This window comes from Streptopelia decaocto (genome assembly GCF_964273445.1).
Source record: "Streptopelia decaocto genome assembly, chromosome: 26".
NCBI lineage: Eukaryota > Metazoa > Chordata > Aves > Columbiformes > Columbidae > Streptopelia > Streptopelia decaocto.
Window position 1 is genome coordinate 1,754,858 of NC_138681.1, and position 24,828 is coordinate 1,779,685.

Here is a 24,828-nt window from a genome sequence, read left to right on the forward strand (position 1 = left end):
GCTCGGCGTGGCGTATGAAGCCCCGACGCTCGCCACGGGCTACGGAGCCTACCTGGCGCAGGTACGTCACCCTCCGCCGCCAAACGGCCTCGGCGCTGCTTTATTCCTTTTATTAATCTATCATTTCTCTTCCCCCGCAGCCGCTGATGAGGGAGGTTCTGGAGAAGAAGCCCGTCCTGACGCGGGAGGAGGCGCGAGACCTGATCGAGCGCTGCATGAAGATTCTGTATTACAGAGACGCTCGCTCGTTCAACAGGGTGAGTCCGGAGCCGCCGCGGTGTCGAATTAAACCGTTACCGAAGGCAAAGCCACGTTAAAAGTGATTTTGCGAGCGGTTTATGGTGCGGAAACGGCGTTTCCTGGTGACTTGTCCCTCTTTTCTCTCCGCAGTACGAAGTGGCCACGGCCACCGAGAAGGGGGTGGAGGTGGAGGGGCCGCTGACGCTTGAGGCCAATTGGGAGATCGCTCATCTCGTCAGGTAACGCGCTCGGGGTGAAAACAAACGCTGATTGTGATAGTGTAGGGTTTTTATTCATTATCCTGACCTAAAAATGTCCTTTTCCAGCGGCTTCGAGTGATCCCCGATGGCAAAACCGGCCGCGTTCTCCCCCGCTCGCTGTAAATCGCTGTGGAAGCTCTTGGTCCTGCTCGGAGAGAAAATAAACCTGTTAAGACCAAACTTATGTTGTATCGTGCTCTAGTATAACTGCAATAAATCCACCGTCCTCCACCTTTCAAAGGCACCGGTGGACAGAATAAAATGTGTCTTTAAAGGTGTTTTCTGTTCTAAAACATGAACTATTTGCTAATTAATGGAGAAGTCAGAGGGGGCGAGGTGGGGATTTCTTGGCTTTATGTGAAATACATTCATAAATAATGCTCGGAGTGGTGTTTCCTACGGTAAATAACAATCAAAATGTTCACCCCCAATTAACGCTACAGAAACACAATTAATTAGGCCCGCAGCTCAGGGTTGATCTCCCGAGGCTGGGTAATAAAAACAAGTGTTTATAAATCCATTTCCCTGGTTTTATTAAACGTTCCACGTCTGTACATGGGAAAGACGAAGCATTTACAGGGCCGCAGGTGCCGCAAACCTCCGCGGACGGTTCCGCGCGTCCCTCCCGAGCACGTACAGTTAAAAAACCCGCAAACATGCAAATTGTAGAAAAACCTGAAGCCGGCGGTGAAAAATAAAACCAAACGTCTTCTCCTTTTATTTTGTGCACGTCACAGTTTCGTTGCGTTAAACGGGGGGGTTCTAATCCTAAGGAACGTAGTGGCTGCTGGTTGAGCGGGACTAGTTAGTGATGGTTACTGGGCTATATGGTTGAACCCCCACCCAAACTTCCCTCATTCCCCGTATCCCGGGTTCTCCGGGTGCAGAAATGTGGGGAAAAGGGGATGTTTTGGGGTTCTCGGTTCCGTCCGCGCTCGCTGGCATCAAACACCAAAAACTTGTGGTTTAACCCCGCGTCCAAATAATTAACCCCCAAATCTTAACGGCCAATTCTAGGGGTTCACACATTAAAGCGATAACTCATATCTAAATTTCCCACAGGAACCTAAATCTCCGGTGTTAAAAAGAAATCTCTGGTAAGACAACCCAAAAAGATTTATATACTGGTTCATTAGCTACAATAGTCGGTTTTTTGCCTTTAGAAATGGTCACGTAGACGATGTAGAATTCAAAACATTTCTGCACAATAAACCCAGAAAACTATGATACAGTGAGGTAAAGAAAACGCAAAAATATTCACCCACGATAGATCTTCCAAGAAAATACCAACACAGTGATTTTTTTTGTTTTTCCTTTTTAAAAAAAGCACAAAACTTAGAAATGAACGGCATCGATGGCTATTGATCGGAGCGATCGCCTACGAGTTTCCTAAACCCACGAATCCACAGGGAAGTGTCAAGGTTCTCAATCTCCAAGCCCCGAAGGGCTGGGAAGCGCCTCAAATCTCCGTCAGCTCCAAATCGGCGTCTTCGAAGCCGTAAAAGGACTCGGTCTCGCTCTCGCCCTCAAAGAGCCGGTGCAGGACGTCGGGGTCGGCGCTTTCCTCGGGCGGTTGCCGGCGCTGCCGGTCGCCGGCGCCGCGGGGCTGGCCGAGCTTCAGCTGCTCCTCCAGCGCGCCGATCAGCTCCTCCTGCATGTCGGCGTTGCGGGAGGGAGAATTGGCGGTGCCGTCGGGTCCCGGCAAGACGCTGGCCACCAAAAAGGATTGTTGGACCAGCTCCGGTGAGTCCGCGATCACCTCCAGCGCCTCGGCCAGCCAGCAAAGCACCAGCTGCAGCAGGATGTCCGAGTCGCAGCCGGAGTCCGCCAGCTCCTTGGCTTGCTCCTTCCATTTTTTATGCAAGAAGTTTTTCACGGTTCTTTTGATACAAACGTCAAGGGGTTGGATTTTGGAGCTGCAGCCGGCGGGGACCACGGCGGGGAGGGTGCTGGAGGCGCTCAGAAGGGCCAGAACCTCTTCGGAAAGGTGCGTGCGGTGGCAGTCCAGCACCAGCATGCCCTTGCTGTTCTGGCACGCCGTGTGTTTTCGCCACACGCGCGACGCCCACAGCTCCATCACCTCGTCGTCGCTGTAGCCGCCCTCCTTGGCTTCCAGCAGGACGGACTCCGGCACGTTGGCGGGCGGCTGGACGCGCCCGCGGTAGAAGACGAGCGTGGGGAGGACGCTGCCATCGGCGAGGATGGTGAGGACCACGTCGCACCAGGGCTCGCCGGTCCCCACCGTCTGCAGCGCGTTCTCCTTGCGGTCGTCGCTGCTCAGCACCTCCACGTCCAGGAAGAGCGAGATCTCGTCGATGGCGGCGATCATGGAGAGGGGCAGGTCCTGGGTGTGGATCTGCCGCTGCACGAACTCGATGAAGCAGCCGGCGTTGTCCTCCACGTCCTTGGGGAGCGGGTGCGCCACGGCGCGGCGCGCGTGCGTGCTGAGGTTGTGCCGCAGCATGAACCGCACCGCCCACTCGTAGGAGATCTTGAAGCCGCCTTCCAGCGAGCGGCCCAGTTTGGTGGCTTTTTGGAACAGCGTCTCCTCGTTGACGGGCAACTGCTGCTCCCTTTGCGTCAGCACCCACTCCGCCAGCTTCTCCTCGGCCTCCAAGCTCAGGTACTTGCCCTCCGACAGCGACGCCAAATTCTCCTCTTGGAACGCCTGGAACCTCCGCAACCAGCGCTTGATGCGCCGCTGCGGGTTGCGGAAATGCTCGGCCGCCTGCTCCGTGGTGCAGCACAAGGCGAACAGGACGACCCGCAGCTTTTTCACCGATAGCTGCAGCTTTTTGCCGGCGGGTTCGAGCTCCTTGGCCGGCTGCTCGTCGGCCACATTGAAGGATTCGTCCTCCCGGCCCAGCGCGGCTCCTTCGTGCGTCGCCGGCGCCAGATCCGGCTCGTCCTTGCCGGGTAACACAGACTTGGTTTTCACAGTAGCAGCTTTACTGGGGGAATAGGTGGGACACGGGTTCTTCACGCTCTTATCCTGGGGCTGGACGTGCCTTGAAGAGAGAGAACACAGGAGCCTCTTAAAACCCGGCAATGAAGCCATTGAGGGACAAACAAACGAACAAAAGAAGCCCAACCCCACCAAGCAAATCTGATAAGGAGTTTACAAAGAGTTTACCTGGAATGTGATATCCAAGTAGGCCCTGTGGAGTAAAAACAAAACACATTTGTAGCTTGGCAAACAAAGTCAGTGCAAACCAAGTTGTTACAGAGGAACAGTGACACCGTGTCCACCTGTGTCCCCGCATCACTGCAGAGCGGCTGATCCGCACCCCGGAACCGCCAGGGACAAGGGACAAACCCCCCGACAAACCCTTTAGTGACAAAAGCTCAGGGATGCTCAGCCCTGGCCCGATCCCTGTGGGTTTTTGGCCGGAACGGGCCACTTTGGGGCTCCATTCAAAGCTGATGTCCCCAAGAATAGAGGGTGTCACCGTGGCACAAAGATGTCCCCTAGAACAGAGGCCTGGCTGAAGCCTTAGGGCTTTGTCAGTCCCTGGGAGCATCTCCTGCTCCTCCATCTCCATAACAATGCCGGCTCAACAAGGTTTGATCGCAACTCGGGACATGAATTGATGTGTCATGTTTGCAACGTTTCTGCTCCTTTCCAAAGCGCTTACCTCGGAAAATAATGTTACTAAACTCATGCGAGGGATTGAAGACCAGATGTTTGGCCATCGCGTCCCCCTCAGATGTCACAAAGAGACAAGAGGAACAGGAGAGTTTGACACCGCTGGAAGGGACAAAGAGGCGAAAACAAAGTGAGTTTAGTATAAGATATGGAAGTGTGCACATCCCCTCGCTAACAATTAGAAATGAAAAGGCCACATCCAGTACACACGACATCCCAACCCCAAACCAGTAACTCCCACTCTTGCCCTTAATTCAATGTATTCCCCCACGTTGCAAAAAAAATAGGGGGAGCTGCTTCAGAATAAAGAGCAGAACTGAATACCCAAAAGTGAACGGCAATTAGATTCCCCGGTAATTAAAAGAAGACGATGAGTATCGCATTACCAGGCAGTGTAATTCTTAAACAAAGCCAAGTACTTTGGACTCTTCCGAGGAACGTGGTTGCTGTAAGACAAGAGAGTTTATTCAACATCGGAATGACTCCGGGTGTTTAAAGAGCAACATGATTTACGGAGATGGAGCCAATGGCGGCTTTAGCGCTATTTTGGGTCGTGTTCCGGGAGGAAGCGGCGCCGCACGTACTTGATCATGTGGTTGGCGTAAGCGCGGGAGCAGCAGGTGCTGTAGCGACACAAGGAGCAGTGCACGTAGGTGGGGAAGTGGTTGGGGAAGTCGGGGATCTCGAAGCTGCACTCCAGGCACGTCTGTCGGCCCAGGACGCTCCTGCGGGGAACAACGACATCGTCACCATTGTCACCAGCAGCGTCTCGGGGGTTCTGACGAGCAGTGGGACAGAGAACTTAAGGATGCGTCAACTCTGTGGCCGCGCTTGGCGCATCTCGCACCCTGCGCTCCCCACCCTTCCCACTTGCTCTAGTCAGGAGCGCGCAATTAAAAGCGGATAATAAATTGACAGTGGGTGGGCAGAAAGCCCTTAAGTGGATGAAATCCCATAATTTCTATAAAAGCGCCCAGTTAATTCTGTATTTCGCGCTTTCACCTCAAGGCGTTTCACAACACGACTCAATTTTCTGTTATGTTTTGCGGGATCTGGCTTCTCTTAAAGCTCCCGCGGCAACCAGCCCAGCGCCGCGGATCGCGTTACCCGCCGCCATCAAAGACCTAACTACGTTTCCTTTCAAATCCCCAAATAATCTCTTTTTAACGCGAAATTCGGCCCAAGGTTCTGACATCTTTTTGACGGCTCTCTTCTGGACGTTCCTCTGGACGGGCGGGTACAGGAAGATGGGCTGGGGGTCGGTAGCGGACGACAACGCGGCCGTTTCGTGCCCGGCGCCCTGCGACATGTCGTTGGAAGACAGCGGCAGCGTCCGCGGTTGGCCTCGCGACGCCCTGATGGTCACCTGCGGTAAACGGGTACGAACACCCCTTCAAATACACTTGTCACCGTTCCGGCTCCTCTCTCAGAGCACAAAAAGCTGCTCCTGGGTACAATTTGTGCCCCTCTGGACATGATTTTGTCCCCAAAGGGTGTTCGGCTCACTCAGGTATCGCTTGGCGATACCTTCATTAGGGGAGTTCAGGCTCTGCCAAGCCACCTTCCCCTCCTCCTTCCCCCTTATTATTTCTATAAAATATCTAATTAACCCAACACAGACAGAACACATGGCTTTTCTGTCCCTGTAAGTGATGCAACTGAAGCGAACAGCAGTTTTGCAGCACTTAATAAATACACGGCAACCCAGTTAAGTCGCATTTCTGACCTTGGTTCCAGGTTTCAATCCTTCCAACTGTTTGGGCTTGCGGAAAGTTTTGTGGTGCTGCAGCTTGTGTTCGATTTTGTCCTTGGCAAATAGGAACTGGAGCCTGCACTTGTTGCAGTGGTAAACACTCTTCTTCTAAAGCAAATGGAAACCAAAGACGTTTTGGTTCAGTGAAACCGAAGTCAAAACGGAGCAGGTTGAGAAAATGAAGAAACAAAACCCCAAAGAAACCAAACATGGCGAAACAAAAACCCACTGTAATTCTGAATGTGATATTAAGCTCTAGTATATAACACCAAATCCATCTTGGATATGGCGGGGAAATGAAAATAATCGGTCCAATTCTGTCGTGGTGGTAGGAAGGTGCTGTTAGACCTTATTGGAGTGGCAATCCAGTTAACCTTGGAAATCTAGATGTTTAGAAACGATACGATTTCGTACTCAAACTAGGGAGAATTCAGACAAACAGGATTCCAAAGGTGGTGTCTTCTTGTTTGATTTCATCTGGAATCTAAATTTTATTTGGGAATCTTCCAATCAGGAGAAGTGAAACATTCAGGGGCAAGGAAATGTATTGTGAAGATGCAATTGTTCTAGGCTTTATGCAAAAAGGAGTGTTATTGCTGGATTAATTAATTAATCACGGGAAGCACCCGCAACAAACCCGCCGACGTACCTGGTGCCTCATGAAGTGCTGCTGGAAGGCGTTGCCGTTCTTGAAGACCTTGAGGCAGTAGGGACAGAGCAGGTGCCGCGTGTCCTCGTGGATCATGCGGAAATGGCTGTCGACCTCGGAATAGAGCGACGAGCGGTACTGACAGACCTGCCGGAACAATTTGAGCAGGGTGACCATGAGCCAGCACTGGGCCCTTGTGGCCAGGAAGCCAATGGGACCTGGGGGGGGTTAGAAGGGGGTGGTCAGTAGGTCAGAGAGGTTCTCCTGCCCCTCTGCTCTGCCCTGGGGAGACCACACCTGGAATCTTGTGTCCAGTTGTGGCCCCTCAGCTCCAGCAGGACAGGGAACTGCTGGAGAGAGTCCAGCGCAGCCACCAAGATGCTGGAGGGAGTGGAGCATCTCCCGGGTGAGGAAAGGCTGAGGGAGCTGGAGCTCTGGAGCTGGACAAGAGGAGCCTGAGGGGGGACTCATTGCTGGGGATCAAGATGGAAAGGGGCAGTGTCAGGAGGATGGAGCCAGGCTCTGCTGGTGACAACCAGGGACAGGACAAGGGGCAATGGGTGCAAACTGCAACACAGGAGGTTCCGCTGGAAGATGAGAAGCAACTTGTTGGGGTGAGGGTGGCAGAGCCTGGCCCAGGCTGCCCAGGGAGGGTGTGGAGTCTCCTTCTCTGCAGACATTCCAACCCCTGGACACCTTCCTGTGGAACCTCAGCTGGGTGTTCCTGCTCCGGGGGGTTGCACTGGATGAGCTTTCCAGGGCCCTTCCAATCCCTGACATTCTGTGATTCTGTGAAATTACGCAGGAATTCATCTCGCATCCATAGAGATCTCGCGCTGCGGAGTCTGGGCCAGTGGGAGCAGGCACTTGGCTAAAAGACGCCGGGTTTCCTCTAATTTTCATGATCGCGTGGCTGAAATTGAGCCCGCGAAGCGCCTCGGATACCTGACACACGTAGGGCATCTCCCCGGGCTTGTGCGTGTCCTTCATGTGCTGCAGGAACATCGGCTCCGTCTCAAACGCCCACTCGCAAATCTTGCACTTTGCTGCGAGAGAAAGGGAAAGGCGCTAAGAGCAGAGGCACAAAAACATCCGCCGCCTGTCACAAGCTGCTTTGGTTACAACTTAAACCAAAACCAACCAACTAGCTCTCGGCTCTTTGAAGTGGGTAGATAAAGTGCTTTCTAAGGGGTTTCCAAAAGGTTGTCTTAAGATAAAAGAATATACAGCAAGTAGGAAGATGCCTCGATGAGGAAACTTCAAGAGGTTTGACATCAGATGTCAACCTATTGGTACAAATTAAATTCCAGCATGACGTTGCTATTGAACCTGGTTTTGAAAATGCTTTTGAGTTTGCAGAAATGTGATTTAGGTGGATTTTTCTGCTGGGCGGAACAGACACACCTTTCTCAGCAGATTAATACCAACCGGGAACCCTCCCAAACAAACGACAAGAGCAAAACGGACGCACTGGTGGACTCGTAGGGACTGTGGACGTTCTCCAGGTGACACTGGAGCTGGAAGGGCGTGGAGAACTGGCGGTAGCAGTGCTGGCAGATGGTGTGCACGTCCACCTCGCCGTTCTGCTGGTCCAGCTCCACGTGGTGCTTCATGTGATTCATGAACCTGCCGGAGGTGAACGGAAAGCGCGTGAGCCAAAACCATGACACCAGTAACCATCACCAGCACCACATGGCTCGCCAGCGGCGTTAAGACGTTTCCTTCTCGCTCTTCCCACCAAAAGCAAAGTCTCCTCCGAGCCAGCAAGCGGCTGCCCGGCTCTAGAGAACAGATTTTGCGGTACAAGGGCTTTGCTCCTCGTTTCTGACCCCGTAACCTGTGTGACAACAGGCGAATCTTTCCCTTTTGTGGGAACTTAGTTTAAGAACAAGCAGATACCGGCCCAGCACAGTTAATGTGTTCAATTGCTCTGCTCTGAGAGCCAAGGACACTCTGAGTTCTGCCCACAAGTGTGAGGCAGCAAGGAAGGGGATGGACGGACAGAGCTGGACTGACACCCACACTGAGCAATCACAGTGTTCCAGCCCATTAGCATCATGCTAATTATTTAAGAAGAGTTGGGAACTTGCGGTTGGCTGTTCCGATCTCTCTGGGGTAGCTGGGAAGTACAGTCAGGATGTTTAGTTGGGCCTTTTGCCATTTTGCAGAGGCCTCTGGGCTTTTCTGCCTCTTTCCCTCTTTTCTCTCTCTGGGATGGGCTGTGGGACCAGGGGCCGTTTCCTGGGACTGGCTGCTCAGCGTGTTCATGAGGAATTGCCTTGAATATCTTTTATTTCTATTATATATATATATATATTTACTAGTAGTGTATTAGTATTTTGTTATTTTATTCAACTGTGTTTATCTCCATTCAAGTTTCTCCCTCCCCTGTCGATTCTCTCCCCTATTGGAGTGAGTGAGTGGCTGCGTGGTCCTATCGCCAGCTCGGGTTAAACCACGACACAAAGCTGAGGAACCAACACTCACACTCATCTTGATTTGCAGACCCAAGGCACCCACACCACTATTTATACAGCACGCCGCGCTCCCCTTACCGTATATTGTTCTTTAGCCGCTTGGTGCAGTGCGGACACCTGAAGGAGGTGGGGACCTTGGGGAAGTTGAGCAGCTGGTTCACTTTGCCGCCGTCTCTGCCGTAGTAGAAATCGTCGACCAACATGATGAGCTTGCTTTGGGACGCGTCGACGACGTTTTCACCGGGTTCCGGAGCTTTGGCAGGCGGGGACAGCGCAGGGCTGGGAGTGGAAGAGGGTGGTGAAGCAACAGCCGTAGTTTTTTCCGGAGACGGAGGCTTTACAGATTGAATATTTGGTTCAGATTCTAAAGATTTTCTTTTCTTGAGGAACTCAACCATTTCAGGGCAGCAGTACTAAAAGGAGAAGAACCACACGACAAAAACCCCACGTATTAAACTCAGAACGACGTTAAACAAAGACTAAGGAGTAACGTTAAGCGTTCACTTACACACATGTGTCCTCTGAGAGCTTCCGTGACCCGAAACTGCGCGTCGCACCGCGGGCAAACCTTCCTGCCGCCGTCTTGCAAATCGAACGTGGGAATAGGAGATGAACTGACTGCAACGGGGAAAACCACACCAAAACGAGAACCGTTACACATCAATTTAGATCTAGGTAAGCTTTGAAATGCTTTTGTTTCAAGAGCTCTGCTTTTAACTACTGACTAGACTGGAAGAGGCATGAAAAAGGGGCAAGTATGTAAACCTCTGACAATCTGGATGACAATACAGACCCCCCTGTAGCTACAGTAAAATAGAAACATCTCAAAATTACAGATGACACAAAATATCCTTTAAATCAACTTTCGGACTCCCGAACGCCTTAGGAAGGTGCTTTTTTGAAAGAAGAGAAGCCAAGATTTAACCCTTTTGCCTCCTAGTGTAGCATATTTCAGGTGTGTGTTCTCAAGATGGCAACATGCACACCAGTAATTTGAAATAACAGAACAAAATAAGGGGTGCAAACATCCCCACGCAAACCAGAATCACCGGAAACCACGCAGCTAAACCCGAGGTAATTAACAGCAAAGCTTTTCAAGCGTTTATCCCTAGAAGCAGTTACAGGGTCGTGGTTTTTTCACTCTGGAGTCTCGGCAGAACCGATCGAGTTAATACCTTTTAACGAGGAGGACGAGGAGGAGGACTCGGAAACGCTGGATCTCTGGGAACCGTGCACGGGGCTGCTGTTGGAAACCACGAGCGGGCCGGGGCTCTGGCCTAATGAAGGAACCGTGTTCAGGGTGTTCACCAGCTTGGCCACCTCGTTGCTGTTCTCCCCCGTCACCCCGGGTCTCTTGACGGTCACAAAGCTGGCGATGCTCACTGCGGACAAACAGCAGCGCTAGGACGCAACGAGTGACATCTGACCCCCTCTAGAACGTCCCCCTTGTCCCTCACGTCCTCACCGGGTGACCGAGCCACCAGTTCTGCCCAGTTAACCAAAGCTGGTGAGACTGGGAACGGAAACTGCGTTTCACCCAAGGTGAAACGATCAATCCACCGGCTTTGCCGAGGCGTTTCTTCCCTTCTTTGGGTTACAAAGGGTGGTGCTGGAGGGGACTTACTGGGCTGTGCGGCCTGGGACTGCGGCACGGTGCTGCGGATGGTCAGCGTGGCCGGGATGACGGTGGTGAAGGTGTTGGCGGTGGGCCGGACCGGCATGGTCGTGCCGGGTCTCACCTGGGCCATTTGGGAGAACACCTGAGGAACTCCGACCGTCGGTTTCACAAACTGGGTACCTGGGGCTTCAGAAACAAACAAACACAGCGATTGAGTTATCTAATTGCATTCCTCGCACACTAACACCTGAGAGCATCCTGTTTTCCAACACCGGCAAGCTCCCAAAATCCCCAGGTTTGAGAAGTTCAGCGCCTTATTTCACTTAGCAGACTAAAGCTGAATGTGGATGCAGGTAATACAAACATATATATACATATATACATTTAATCCTTGGTAATGTAAAAAGGAAGATGAGCATAGCTTTGGCTTGTTCCAGTCCTTACCTGGGACAAGGGTGATGGGCCTCACTGTCTGACCCTGCTGTACATTCAGAACAATCCCAACCTGGTTCATCGTGTTCTGGACAGGCCGCATGTTCCTCACGGGAAAGCCCTGCAGTTAAACAGAGCTATTTCTAAATCTCCATACATTAAAAAACACAAAACAACCCCACCAGATGTCAGCTCAAGCGCAACATCCGCCGCAGCGCACGAGAAAAGCTGAAATGAGTGCCTGATTGTTTCTTAAGAGAGAAGAGTCTTGCGCGGCTGAGTGGAGCGGATGGTCCGCGCTCACCTGGGTGGTGATGAAGATGGGCTGGCTGGTCACCGGAGAGCTGGTGACGTGGTTGGCGTTCTGCATGATCTGCACGGGCCGCAGCACGGGCTGGGTGACGGGTCGGAGCACGGGCTGGGTGACCACGGCGCCCAGACCTGAAGCCGCATTCTGGGCCAGGAGCAGCGGTTGCCCGCTCTGCTGAACCAGGGGGTTGCCAGCTGGAAGGGAAACAGAAATACAAGTCACGTTGGGCAGGTAAAGAGGCTGCTCAGGAGTCTCCACACCCTCCCTGGGCAGCCTGGGCCAGGCTCTGCCACCCTCACCCCCAACAAGTTGCTTCTCATCTTCCAGCAGAACCTCCTGTGTTGCACTTTGCACCCATTGCCCCTTGTCCTGTCCCTGGTTGTCACCAGCAGAGCCTGGCTCCATCCTCCTGACACTGCCCCTTTCCATCTTGATCCCCAGCAATGAGTCCGCCCTCAGGCTCCTCTTGTCCAGCTCCAGAGCCCCAGCTCCCTCAGCCTTTCCTCACACGGGAGATGCTCCACTCCCTCCAGCATCTTGGTGGCTGCGCTGGACTCTCTCCAGCAGTTCCCTGTCCTGCTGGAGCTGAGGGGCCACAACTGGACACAAGATTCCAGGTGTGGTCTCCCCAGGGCAGAGCAGAGGGGCAGGAGAACCTCTCTGACCTACTGACCACCCCCTTCTAGCCCCCCCAGGTCCCATTGGCTTCCTGGCCACAATGGCCCAGTGCTGGCTCAGCCCACAGCACCCGCTGTTCCCAGCTGGTCTCCCATCCAAGCACTGACCGGGCCCGACCCTGCTTAGCTTCCCAGATCAGACCAGATGGGGTGTTCTCAGGGTGCTATGGCTGTATATATTACATGTATGTATATACATATGTTCCCCAAGTATGTCCTGATAGTATCTGAACTAAACCCTTTTTTCATGGTCATCCTGCTGTCCCCAGGACCCCCAGGTCCCTTTTCACTGCTTTCCAACACCTCATTCCACAACTTACGCTGGACCCGGGGGTTGTTCCTGCCCAGATACAAGGCTCTACCCTTGCCCTTGCCCAGTTGGCAACGCCAGCCTCCAGAATCTGAATGAGTTTTCCAGAGCGTGCTTTCCAAGTAAACCTGTGAAACTATCCAACCCTTCTATGTAGTTTTAATATTCATCTTTAGCCCAGGGCTTGCCAAGCTGCCTGGGAACGAGCTGTTCAAATCTCTTCGCCTCGAGCAACCTCACGCACTGATTATTCTGGCTCCTACGTGCCCTTTGAACACGGCCACAGCAGCTATAGGTTGTTTTTTTTCCTAGTCTCGTTAACTATGGAGTAACAATTCACCTGCTGGCAGACATGGGGAAAACTGAGGCCTTGGCACGGCACAGCCACGCCAAGTATTTCTGAACAGAACCCACAGGCTGCGGTTCACCAGGGCCAGGAGAACTCACAAGGAACCCAAAACTGAACCTTCCCACAGCAGCAGAAGAAAAAGAAGCTGAAAGAGGCTGACGCTGAAGTCGTGACGTGGATACAGGCTGTGTCATGAGAATGTTTTACAGTGGATCCAAGTGCTTGTTCTCTTGATTCAAGAGTGAAAAGACCTGCCTGAAGAAGACTCGGGATCCCGTTTGTCCCACGTGCGCTCTCAGCTCCACAAGCTCTCGCTTGCCAAGCGGAGCAGACTCGCAATATTTGCGCAGAACGAGGCAATTCCAACTCCGGAACGTTGCCCAACTGCTTCTGGCAACACGGGGGGGGCCCGTGTTGCACCAAAACAGAGATCAGAAGAGTTTCCCGGCTCCTGGCAGCGTTTGCTGGCACCCACAGCAGGGGAGGAATCCAAAGGAGCAGCGCAGAGGATGAAGGAGGCGGCTGGGATGAAACTCAAGTCCAGCAAACGAGCAGGGGACTTATTTGGGCTTCAATTCCCTCCTCTATGCTGTCCCTCCTCACAAGGTTTGGCTCATCCATATATCTGTGTTATATCCACTCACTACGCACATGTATGTAATATAAGAGCTGGTTTGAGTGGGATGCAGGTAGAGCTAAAAGCAATCAAAGGAAATTAAGGAAAGAAATTAGGCCGAGCGTCACTTCAAATATATTTAGCTTTCAGTAATTCTTCCTTTTATGTCCCAGTAATTGGAGACATTTTAGAACTAATCTGCAGGAAAAAATCCAGCAGAAAGATGGGAAAAGGTAAATGAAAAGATCCTTCCATGTCCAGTTTGGAATCCTCTTTCTGGATTTTCAGATGTTTCTCTACCAACATGGGTGTTGTTCTTTAAGAAAAGGATAAATTTTAGGTCTCCAGGCTTGTTTATAAGTGAATTACAGCCTAGCAGGAAATAAAACAAAACAAAACGTTGCGCTGGGAGAATGGACAGATTTAACGGGGCTTTTTCAGCCTCAGCTTGTAAGTCTGTTTAATTAATGTAAAACAAAACGCGAGCCGACAGCCATGAGCGTACAAAGCAGATTGCCGAGAGCTGGGCCGGCTCCAGCCGCCGCTCATTTCGGGAGCGTTCCGCAGTCACAACTTCAACCGGGATGTGACCCCCGGTTACCGGGCCAGCAGGGAGGTGACAGATGTCCCCGTGGCACTTTGCCACGCCAAATCCTCACTGGCGCTGGGCCACAAAGGATTCCCCCGCAAGTCCAAGTTGTATCAGCCGAGCTCGTAGCGACTCCAATATAACACTCAGGGAAGAAGAGGCCACGCCGTGGGCTGAACAAACTGTGGTTGCGTTGATCCTGGTGCCTTCCAGAGGAGGATTCACCGCAGCGCGGGAAGTGGAGGTGTCTAAAACGCATTGTGGCGCGGAGTTTTTCACCTCCAGCATCCATCCCGGAGCGTTTCCAGGTGTGCCGCTCGGTGAAGGAGAAAGGCTTGTTCCCACTGCGGTAGATCCAAAAAGCAGCGGTATAACCCGCACCATCCAGCTGACCCCGCGGTGTTGAGTCCGTGGTGTCGAACGCTCTGTTTTGACAACGTTAACAGAGACGACCGGGCTGCCAAGTCCTAAATTCTGCCTCTTCGGGAAGTCGCTGCGGCTGTAAAGGTCATTTTGTTCCGTCTCCTCCCGCGCAGGCCAACACACACCTGGCAGATCCGCGGGTTTATCTCAGCAGTCCGAGAACAGTTCAATCGATAGTTCCCAAGTGTCGCCACCCCCGGCCGGCTCCCCCAGTTTCTGTACTGGGCATGATGTCTGGAACACGGCCCAGCAGCCCTTGACTTGCTATAAACAGCGCTCGGCAACAACCACAACATCACTTATCAACATTCTTCTCACCCCAGAAGCACAACACAGCACCACCCAGCGACAATTAACTCTGTCCCAGCCCAAAGCAGGACCTTCGTTTAGCCCAAACCGCAAAATGCTCATCATTGAGATTTAATTAGTGTAAGAGGCCTAAACATCCCAACCCGGATAGAAATCAACACTCAGAAAGTGTCAGCCTTATGTCTTTACTTAGTGGAGCTATTATAAAGCATGTAAGAAACATAAAGCTTCCTATATGGCAATTATTGCTTTTACCAGCCCCAATTTCTCGTAGTTTGAGACAGCAACTGGATAACAACGCGCTCTGATCTGTACATTAAATGCAAACACCAAACAAAGTTACACATCTTTCCCTTGGTGGAAAACAGGAAAAACTAACAAAGCAAAAGAGCCAAAGCAAAACCAACCAAACCAAAACCAACCAAAAGTGGTGAAATAAATCCTAAACTGGTTGGAATCTCGCTGTTTGCTGCGGAAGGTAAAGCACAGGAAATACAATCCCCAACGTCCTCACCCATTTCTGAACCACCAAAAGATCCGAAACCACTCGCCACCAAATACTGGTAACGTATGAAAGCACTTTGTAAAAGAAAAAGCATCATTCTCTATGTAAATGATCCATTCTCCGCTTGTAAGAAACCACAACTGTGAAGCGCTAAGAACTTCTCACATAAGTGGACAGGATGGAAGCAATCCCTGCAGTTTCCCTTCATGTTTTAACACCGCTAATGGGAAGAATTAGGGATTAAAAGAGTGAATTACCCGTCGCAGTTTTCTCAACTGAATGATAATCCTCGACGACTGAGTCTTCGATCACGTCGCTGATTTTCTGCCAGGGCTCCAGCTCCTCCTCCTCGCACTCCATGAAAAGGTCCGTGTCCGCCATCCTGCAACGGGAAAAGAGGAGGAACCGTCACTGGGAAACTGCTCCGAGATACGGCAAATCACCCAAAAAGCGGTGGTTTCAATGTACCCGCCAAACTTTGCGCAGCAACGCGGCGAAATATCTTGTAATCAATGAGAAAAAAATCACCAACTGCAAAAGAAATCAAGTCTTACTCATCAAATAAAATTACATGAGTATATTAGAAAAGCAGAGTGTTGTAATAATCCTAATATCCAATTAAGCGGGTGTATTACGTGAAGCATGAAAGAGCTCCCGTTCTCCAGCTGCTGCGTTTACGGGAAAGCTACGGCGTGTGGAAAACGGTATGAACCTCCTCTCGAAGGTGGGAGACGGTGCGCGGTGGAATTAGGTGACTGATTGTCAACCCTTGCTCATGGAACACAAACTCCTGCTATTAACAAAAGACACACACCAAAAAGATAAGGGCAAAAAGCATTTCGGGATGAGATATGGAAAGAATTCCAAGCAGATCCGTGCTAGAAATCTGCTCCGCAAAGCAAGGAGCAAAGAGCCTCAACTATTCTTTTCTCTGCTTGTTATCAAACTTTATTTCCGATGACAAGGAATAGAAACAAGCGGAATCGGTACAGCAGGTCGGAACCGACACTGCAATGATCCATCGTCACATCTTGGTGATTCGCAATATTCACCCTACTCAGAAACATCTAGAAACGGCTCCTGGGTGAAGCTGGAACCGGCGACGCTCCCCCCGTCGCTATTTATCCGGAATCATGTTACTCCGGGCAGACGGGATCCAGCCTTGACGCTCCGGCAATGGGCAGCTATAAATAGCCAGGATAAATAACCTGCTCTATTAATTAAATCACACACACGCCTGCCCGGGAGGGGAGAACGACGGGGGAAGCCTTTTGCACACGCCGTATAAAGAAATATATTATTCAACGCCTCATCATTATTCAAAAGATGCAAAGACAAAATGCTAAAGAGACGGGAGTTACAAGCTGCTTTTGACACTCACTTGCATTATGCGCATAGTATTTCGTCTGCTCGCATCGCCCGAACTCAGAAAATGTCTCCTCTCCTCTCTCATGTAACAGCTTTGTTTTGCAAAGCTTTGATCTGGAATATTTTTGTATGTAAGAAGCCTTTGCTCAATAAAATGATTAATCCCGATGATAAATACTCTACATTTAGCTCTTCAGCGCACAGTTGGCAGATGCTCGGTTGAAGAATACGGCTGCCAAAAAATTTGACCAAAGAAAAAAGAAAGATAAATTACAAAGTGTTCTAGACGCTGCAAGAAATAAAGAAATGAAGGGGTTTTCTCTCCCCTTCGGGTGGGAAATGGGAGAAGAGGTTCAGGGGGTGATACAACGTGTATCAGCCTCACACAAACCACCGCAGGACACTGAGTTGTTATTTCCCATGAGATGATGCAGGAAACGCCACCGGCCATTCACCCCATTCCATCCCCTGATCGACGCGATCACCGGTATCAACGGAAATCTGACAATCAGGGTATTTTTATTGACGTACAACCACACAGATCCCCCGGATCCTTTTCTCCGATGCCCCACCGATAGAAAAGCAAAATTCTCTCGTAATTTCCACCGAAATTTGGAATCTACGACGCAATTGCGTTCATGGACGAACTACTTTTGCGTAGTTCGACTCGGACGCGATCGCCACGGAGCGTCGTTATTTTCTCAAGAGAAAAGGAGAGGACGGGTAGAAAGGCCGGGACGCGGGCACCTCCGATCTTCAAACGGAACAAACGCTCGGCCCCTGTTTCAGCACCAAACAAAGGAGTCAGTGACCACAACGCAAGTTTGAACCTGGTATATTCACCGATTTAGCGAGGCCAGCGGGTCCCAAGAGGTTCCGGAATCCGCTATAGGAGACGTGGGGCTCTGCAGCTACAGGTTTGTTCGGTTATCGGACACAAGTCACAACACACACCTGCTGCATGGACACGCTCCTTTTGATAAAGGACTTGGAATTACTGACCCGTTCGCGGCGTTCTTCACAGCACACGTGACGGGACGTGTTGCTCTCGCTGCATAAGCTTTGCTTTCTATGGGTTTTAATTAAAAAGAGTATAAGTAAATGAGTGCTTATCACGGCGTGAAACCATCTGCACCACAACCGCTCTTCAGAGCACGTGGTCAGACATAAACACGGGTTCCGGTGCTTATTAGTGATGAAGGACCCAATGGAAGTTGAGGAAACGATGACAAAATAGTTTATGGACTTTAAAGATGCTCCTCGCATCGCCCAAAAGTCCACGATTAACACATCTGAGCACAAACTGCAGCTCAGAAAATCTCATTTTAGGCACCGACTGTATAAATTTCCTTCATCCTTCTCACCCAAGGGTTGACGGGTTTTACGCCATCTGGATCGGCCACCCAAGATTTAATTGTGATGTGGTTATAGTGCTATCGATAGTCAACTGGAAAACAACCTCCTCCCCTCCTGACAGTCCGGAAAAGATACAAGATCGAGGGTCTGTCTGTAAGACACCTACAAATAAGCCTGAGGAGATGACTCAGTGATGCTTTAGGACAGAAATTAATGCATAAATCAACTTCTCTTGGCCAAATTCTCCTTCTGAACGGCCGCTTCTCTGTGTTACATCTTCCCTGCACGAACACTCGGCCCCAACAGAACCACTGTCTTATTTTCTCACTTGCTGTCTTATTTTCCCACTTACTTTCCATACCTAACGGCGAGGAACATCGTAACTTTCTAAGAACCTGAACGCCCAAGGAGGTTACACCAAACGCAAACGAATCCTCCGATAAGGTTTCCGCTGTCGGGACGCGCTGCAACCCCTGCCCTGAGAAAAGCACAACGCTCCTCTGCGGCTTTTAATGACCAAACGGCACGGCCTGAAGCTGATACAATCGCAGCGATGAAAACACAGGTTGGGGATGGTGCCATCGCTGTTTCTGTGGCCGCTCATCACCAGCAGCGCCTCCAAAAGAAGAGGGGAGGCGAGCGGCACCGAGTTCCACGTTCCATCCTTCAGGCCAAGGGAAACTCACCTGCCGTCGACTGATGTGGTTGACTCGACTTCGCTGGGCGCCGCAATAACCCCAACAGGCATTTACATCCCTTACGAACGCCACGATTTACAGCCCCGTATGTTTTATGAAAGGCTTTGAAGTGCGCGACGCCTGCTAATTAACATGTATTATTACGCACCCCATTACGACGATTGTTATCTCCCCTGAAGTTTGCACAGCGGAGCCATGAAAACAAACCGCTCTCTGATTATTTGTCTCCGAGCACGGGACTACCCTGACGCTTCCAGAGCCCGAGAGCGCGGCTGCAAAGACTTTTCCGCACCGTTTTCTTTGGGGAGCAGCCGGCACAACGTGGTGGCACCGAGACAGCTGGAGGCTCCGCCGGTGCCCGAGCTGCAGGGACGGCGCACGCAGACAACCGTATATACCCATAAAACCAACTGTGAGAATGTTCGCAGAGCCCGCGGCCAGGCAGAGCTTAAAGCAGCGACAGCCTTATACGCGCTAATGACGACACAACTGAAAAGACGGGCGCGCGAGCTCGGCTTCGTCTTCCACAACCGCAGAGCCCTGGAGCTACAAGGTGCTCTCCACGGGGAACCAGAGTGGGGAAGACGCACAATTCACAAAGTATTTCCGGAGAGAAGCGACAGATCCTCCCGTCCCGCACCCCCGGTTGCGCCCCTTTGCTGGCTCCTGCCCCGTTTGGAATGTTTCGGTGACAGCTGCAGTTCAGCAAAGTGAAGCTGTGCATGTGTTTCCTCCAAGGGGGAGAAGCCCAGAGCGAGATGCAGCAGCGCCGGGGTTGCCCAGAGGAGCGGGACCCCGGTGAGAGCCAAACCAAAGCCACCGCGCTACCAAACATCTCACTTTTAATACCTCCGGCCAGCAGATCAGCCAGGGGGTATCTCGGAAAGGGATTTACCGCAGGTGTGCTGGGCACGGGGTGACGCAGCGAGCGATCCAGTTCACGGGGGTAACACTGGGAGAGCCCAGGGCAACAAATATACCCAACGGCTTCCCCGCTACACCCACCCAGAGGTGCTGGGGCTGTGGCAGGGGTGGGTGACACCGCTGCTGTCACCAGAGGGTGACAGGGCAGGCGCTGGGGACAGGGGGGGTGACACCCCTTGTATCACCCAGGGGTGATGGGGAAGGCACCGGGGACAGGGGGGGTGACACCCCTTGTATCACCAGAGGGTGACAGGACAGGCGCTGAGGACAGGGGGGTGACACCCCTTGTATCACCAGAGGGTGACAGGACAGGCGCTGGGGACAGGGGGGGTGACACCCCTTGTATCACCCAAGGGTGATGGGGAAGGCACCGGGGACAGGGCCCAGGCCAAAGGGTGCCCCTCGCCCTCCGAGGGGTGGGCGGTGATGCCCCCCAAGGCGCAGAAAGGGGGTTGGTTTTCTCCGGAGAAGCAAAGCACAACCCACCCTCGGCGGATCCTGGCGGCTGAGGAAGAAAAAGGAGAAAAATAATCCCCGTGCCCAACATGGCCGCCCACCCAGCACCAGCCACGGGAAAAGGAGGAGGGGGAGGCAGGCTGGGGAGGCCGCGGCCGCCCCCTCCCCCGGTGCTACCGGGGAGGCCCCGCTCGGTGTCCCCGGGGAGCGGGGGGACGCGGCGCGGAGGGAGCTGCCGGTGGGGCCGCTGCACCGCCCGCTCGCCCCCCGCCGCCGGGGGGGTGTGCGCGGATCCCTCCGCCTCCCCTCAGCGCCCGCCGGGGCCACATTCCGCCGCCCAGCGGGAGCCGCCGCGGCCGCGGCTCCTCCCCGTCCCCCGCTCCGGCGGCCCCGAGCCCTCCCTCCTCCTCCTCCTCCCGCCGCTTTGTGTACGGCGCGCTCCGGCCTTGTCCCCCCCTTTATTCTCCCTCAGACCCGGGCGGTTCGAACCGGTTCCAAACGCCGCGGTGTGTGCCCCACCCCCCCCGCCTTATCCCTCCCCACATAACGGGCCCGCTCCGCCTCACCTTCCTCACCGCCGCGCTCTCCCGCCGCCGCCTCAGCCGCTCGCTCTCACAGGGCTCCGGGGCGAGGCGGGCGGCGGGGGAGGGCAGGTGGCATGAGCCCCCCCGGAGCCCCGAGCGGGATGCTGAGGAGGACGATGAGGTATCAGCTCTTGTTTCCGCGCTGCCGCTGCGCGTTCCCGCGGGGGGCGGCTCCGGGACTGGCGTGTGTGTGTGTCCGTGTGTCCCCCCTCAGGAGAGTAGAGAAAAAAAAGAGCGCCCGGCGGGCTGATACACGCGCGAAGCGCCCGCAGACACACACACACATACACACACACACAAAAAAAAGGGGGACCTGGCCGGCGGAGGGATACGGTGACGTCATTTCCTTCTGGGCCGCGGAGGGGAAAGGGGATTGGTGCGCGGCGCGGTGACGTCAGCGGGAGGCGGGCGCAGCCGCTACCTCAGGCCTGGCGGGGTTTGGCTGAGGGAGAAATGGCGGCGGGAGCGGCGGCGCCTCCGCCCGCTCCTCAGCGCGACCCCCGCGGGCTGCGGGGCCTCGGGGCCGCCCCGGGGGGCGAGGCGGGCGGGGGAGCCGCGGCCGGGCCCGCACGGGCGCTGCTGGAGGCCTCGGGTGGGCGGTGCCTCCCCTGAGGGGGCCGGTGGAGTCCAGCCCAGGAGGTGGCTCCTTGGCCTGAGTGTCGGTGCTTTCCAGCCCAATCCCCCCTTTCTAGCAGGTGTCGCTTGGGCTTTACCCGCGGCACTTGTCGCCTTTGGGGGTGTTTGTGGCATCTTGCCCCCCCTCCTAGTGCCACAGGTTGGCAGTGGGGTGAGGGTTCGATCCTGCTGGCTGCAGGTGTAGGGATGCTGCGGTTAATAATGTAATTAGGTCTGGGTGTCTCAATTGAGGTTATTTGGGGGCTGTGGGAACAGCTGAGGTGGGAACTGGACGTGCTCAGTGACGGTGACACTCAAACATGGGTTTGGTGGCCGTTTTGGTGGCCACAAACAGCCCAAGGGACACTTATTGAAGAGAGAGACTTCCGAGGTTTGAAAGTGATCACGGACCTTTTTAATGAAGCTCTTCCTACATTTTGTGTCCGGTCTGTGAGATTCTCCGCACAAGTTTCATCCCTCGGAGGTGGTTTCAAGAGGGAGGTGAAGGATTAAGTTGCACTAAAAGTCTCCGCGGGTTCTGTGGAGGTTTCCTGGACTGTCCACCTCGCTGTCACGGCTTCCAAATGCCATCAAGGCAGTGATATAAATGCTTAAATTGCCCATTTGCTTAAGTACGTTTGTGGATCGGTGCCATCCGAGTCCCCTGCGCTGTCCAGCGGTGACTCCACGTCTCCCTCGCATCAATTCACGCCGCTGGTGTCTTTATTAATGAACTTATTATTGCGATTATATCTTTAATAATGAACTCCTTGCTGTGAATAATTGAGTGGAACGCACGGCTTTTAACTGCCCGCAATACAGGAGACAGTGCAGTTAAAACGGGTAATGCAGGTTTTTATTAACTCTTAACATATTTAACAAAAATACAAGTGTTGATTTTAGAGTTAACACCTTCAGCATACTTTGAAATGTTGCTTTATCTGTAGAACTCCCGTGAGTTTGGGCAGCGCTGTGCTCCCAAAGGGAGCCCCTCGCCGTGCCACCCGTGTGCCGCTAGGAGGTGATTTGTGAGTCTGTAGCTCGTTAAACAAGCGTATTAATTTTCTTCTGCTGGTCTTCAGGAGCTGCCGGTTGTTCTTCCCGCTTTGCACAACTCGCCAGGCCGCTGCGGGGCTGTTTCTCCATTCACCGGGCTCTCTGCCGCTTGTAAATCACGCAAACATGCGACGCAAAGAGCACCACGTTCTCTGGTTGTGCCACCAGTAATAACAACAAACCCCGTTATCACCAGGTAGGCATTTGTGTTCCTGATGGTGCTTTGCAGCCTCTGCCTTAGGTGGAGCATTATTATTGAACAGACTAATAGGCATTTTCACTTGGCTTTTTCAAAAAATAAAATCTGCAAGCAGAAACTGAATATAAAGTGATTTTTTTGCTGAAGCGAAGGGGACAACAGCCCGTCGCTCCGGCACTGCTGGCGACGCGAAAGGTGACGGTTGTAAGTGGGATTCAGGTGGCAAGAGCAGCCAGGATTTACCACCAGAGCTTTTTATGACTAACTGATGACTAACAGGTGTATTTACCGCTGAAAAAGCCATCTGTGAATCCCAAACTTGGTTTCTTCCTTGCTTGGAAATGCGACGGGTCCTAGACCTGAGGTCAAAATGCAAAGTTGAGGAAAGAAACAGTCAAAACTCCCCAGGGGTGTCCGTGTCCAGCGTGTGTTCTGCAGATTGATGTTAATGACGAGGAAAACGCAGCTGCTCTGGATCACATCAGTGAGTTACTTCTCATTTTTTGCAGGAGGAAACTCCCGTTTCTTTAGGAATAAGGATAGTTGTGAAATACAGATGGTTTAAAACGCAACGCACAGGTGGCCCAGTCCTGGAGGAACGTCGAGATTATCTGCAAAACGTGAGCTAATTACTAAGGCAAACGACCTGTCACGGCAGGAGAAACCCGCTCAAGGGAGGTCTTAATAAAACCAGAGCGAGAGGCCTCCAGGACTCAGGGTTTGGCCCGGGATCAAGATGTTTCTCTGCAGGAAGCTGTTGTGGCCATAAAAATGTCTGTCCTTTTAATCAGGGGTTTGTTTCTCTTGTCAAGTCCCGGCTGAGATTTCCCTTCGCAGCTTCTCCAAACATCTGTTTGTTGTCACGTTGTTATTATCAACCTTGGAGTGAACGATTGGGCTCTCCCACGTTATGCAATTGCTTTGAATGTTATGAAGTTATTAAAAATAATAAACATGTGGGGTTTTGTCCTGGTTTCAGCAGCAAGCCATAAACACGAGGCTTAGCGTATCCCCCAACTGTGGGTTTTACCAGCGATCTGTCGCGAGATTTGTGGTGAAATGTGAAAGTTGTCGAAAGCCTCATTTATTTCTACACCTGTAGGTATTTAACTCCGGCTGCCGATGGAATCGCGGTACAGTCGTGGTGGTTTATGTGACAATTAAAGAACGATAATGTGGTTTGCACACACCAACGTGGTTGCAAGGCGCTGTCGACACGTGCGCCGCAGATGATCCCGTCGCCAGCTCCACGTCAATTAACGCACCCAGACCTGCTGCTGTGTGAGTTTCAGACGATCGCCGGCCTCTTTGACATTCAAATTCTGATTTTTGAGATGCTTTCAGAAGGAGGAGACCTGCTCTTTGTGTTAGTTATACGACCGGAATGAAAATATGAGCGCGACGCAAAGGTCTTGAACCTACTCCTGAAGGTGTTTTGCGCTTTATGTGACTGCAGGACGAATAACACGAACAGGACACACTTGGTTCTGCAAACATGTTACAGATTCAAAAATCTCATCCCTAAAAAGGCCACAAGGTTGAAACTTCTCCAGGGCCGTGGAGAAATAATCGCGAACTCAGGCTACAGCTGGTTTGTGTCTTATATGAACTTTCTGATACGTACGTCATCCAGTTTATAAAGGATTAATGACTATAATTCATTCTCTTGATGGTGCTTTTTTACAAGGACGCTCGGTAAAAGATGAGACCCAAATTCCACACACTGTAACACGTCACGTGTAGGACATCAGTTCAATCAGGAGCTTACGCTTTATTTTCTGCTTGTAATAGAAGGAATTGGTGTAATTGTTGGCAGACCCAGTGCAGGCTCTAGAAGCTGAAAACAAAGAGTTTTTATTACATCCACGTTGGGAGAACCACGATCGGTGTGTCAATAAGAGTTCTCTGCTTTGCTAAAGCATGTTTGGGAACTCGGTGATGATGCTTCGCTGAGATTGACATCTCGATGCAGGATGCCTGTGCTTGCCAGTTTTTAATTATTTTAATACGAGCCGCGTTTTATTTTGTAGTCCAGCCCTATTTCCAACTCCTGCAGGTGCCAAGTGTTGAGAACAAAATTCAGAGAGCGGCATTTTTGCGCAATAACTCGCACAAAACACTTAGCGGTGTGAAGAGGTTAACAGAGCGTGTTTGTCTCATTTGGAGAGAAAAAGGCTCCATTACTAAACAAGAAATGGTGAGTTCTAGGTTGTTTATTAAGTCTCCCTGACGCTCTCTTGGCTTCATGGAGGGAATTGCTAAATAGTCGTGTTGTTTCAGCACCGTTTGGTTTCTCTGCTGTTTGTGGAAGGCAGAGAAGTGGGACAGGGCTGTAAAATGTGTAAAACCCTCTCTCAATGTTTTGCAGATGACAGAAGTAACGTCGCCCAGGAAGTATCGTCCTTTAAA

At 52.2% G+C, this 24,828-nt stretch overlaps 1 protein-coding gene and 1 long non-coding RNA gene across 3 annotated transcripts; one reads left to right on the forward strand and one right to left on the reverse strand.

Annotated features, from left to right (window-relative positions):
• Positions 1-1,008: 1,008 nt before the first annotated feature.
• POGZ (pogo transposable element derived with ZNF domain) lies at positions 1,009-20,829 on the reverse strand. 2 transcript variants are annotated; one of them, XM_082073089.1, is made up of 18 exons: positions 20,532-20,829; positions 15,421-15,545; positions 11,380-11,579; positions 11,088-11,196; positions 10,650-10,829; positions 10,201-10,407; positions 9,534-9,643; positions 9,104-9,438; positions 8,020-8,174; positions 7,494-7,594; positions 6,549-6,695; positions 5,873-6,004; positions 5,340-5,512; positions 4,731-4,871; positions 4,533-4,592; positions 4,136-4,248; positions 3,634-3,658; positions 1,009-3,508 (listed from the first exon to the last, which is right to left on the reverse strand). In XM_082073089.1, exons 2-18 carry the CDS (start codon positions 15,542-15,544, stop codon positions 1,960-1,962), a joined length of 3,861 nt encoding a protein of 1,286 aa, XP_081929215.1. In that variant the 5' UTR covers position 15,545; positions 20,532-20,829; the 3' UTR covers positions 1,009-1,959. The 2 variants fall into 2 exon arrangements, with proteins under 2 accessions (XP_081929215.1, XP_081929214.1); XM_082073088.1 differs by having other exon boundaries at positions 5,873-6,007.
• Positions 20,830-20,849: 20 nt separating this feature from the next.
• Positions 20,850-24,715, forward strand: LOC309450305. The gene is made up of 3 exons (XR_014186062.1): positions 20,850-21,665; positions 22,247-22,416; positions 22,929-24,715. It is a non-coding gene; the product is annotated as an uncharacterized lncRNA (long non-coding RNA).
• Positions 24,716-24,828: the final 113 nt, after the last annotated feature.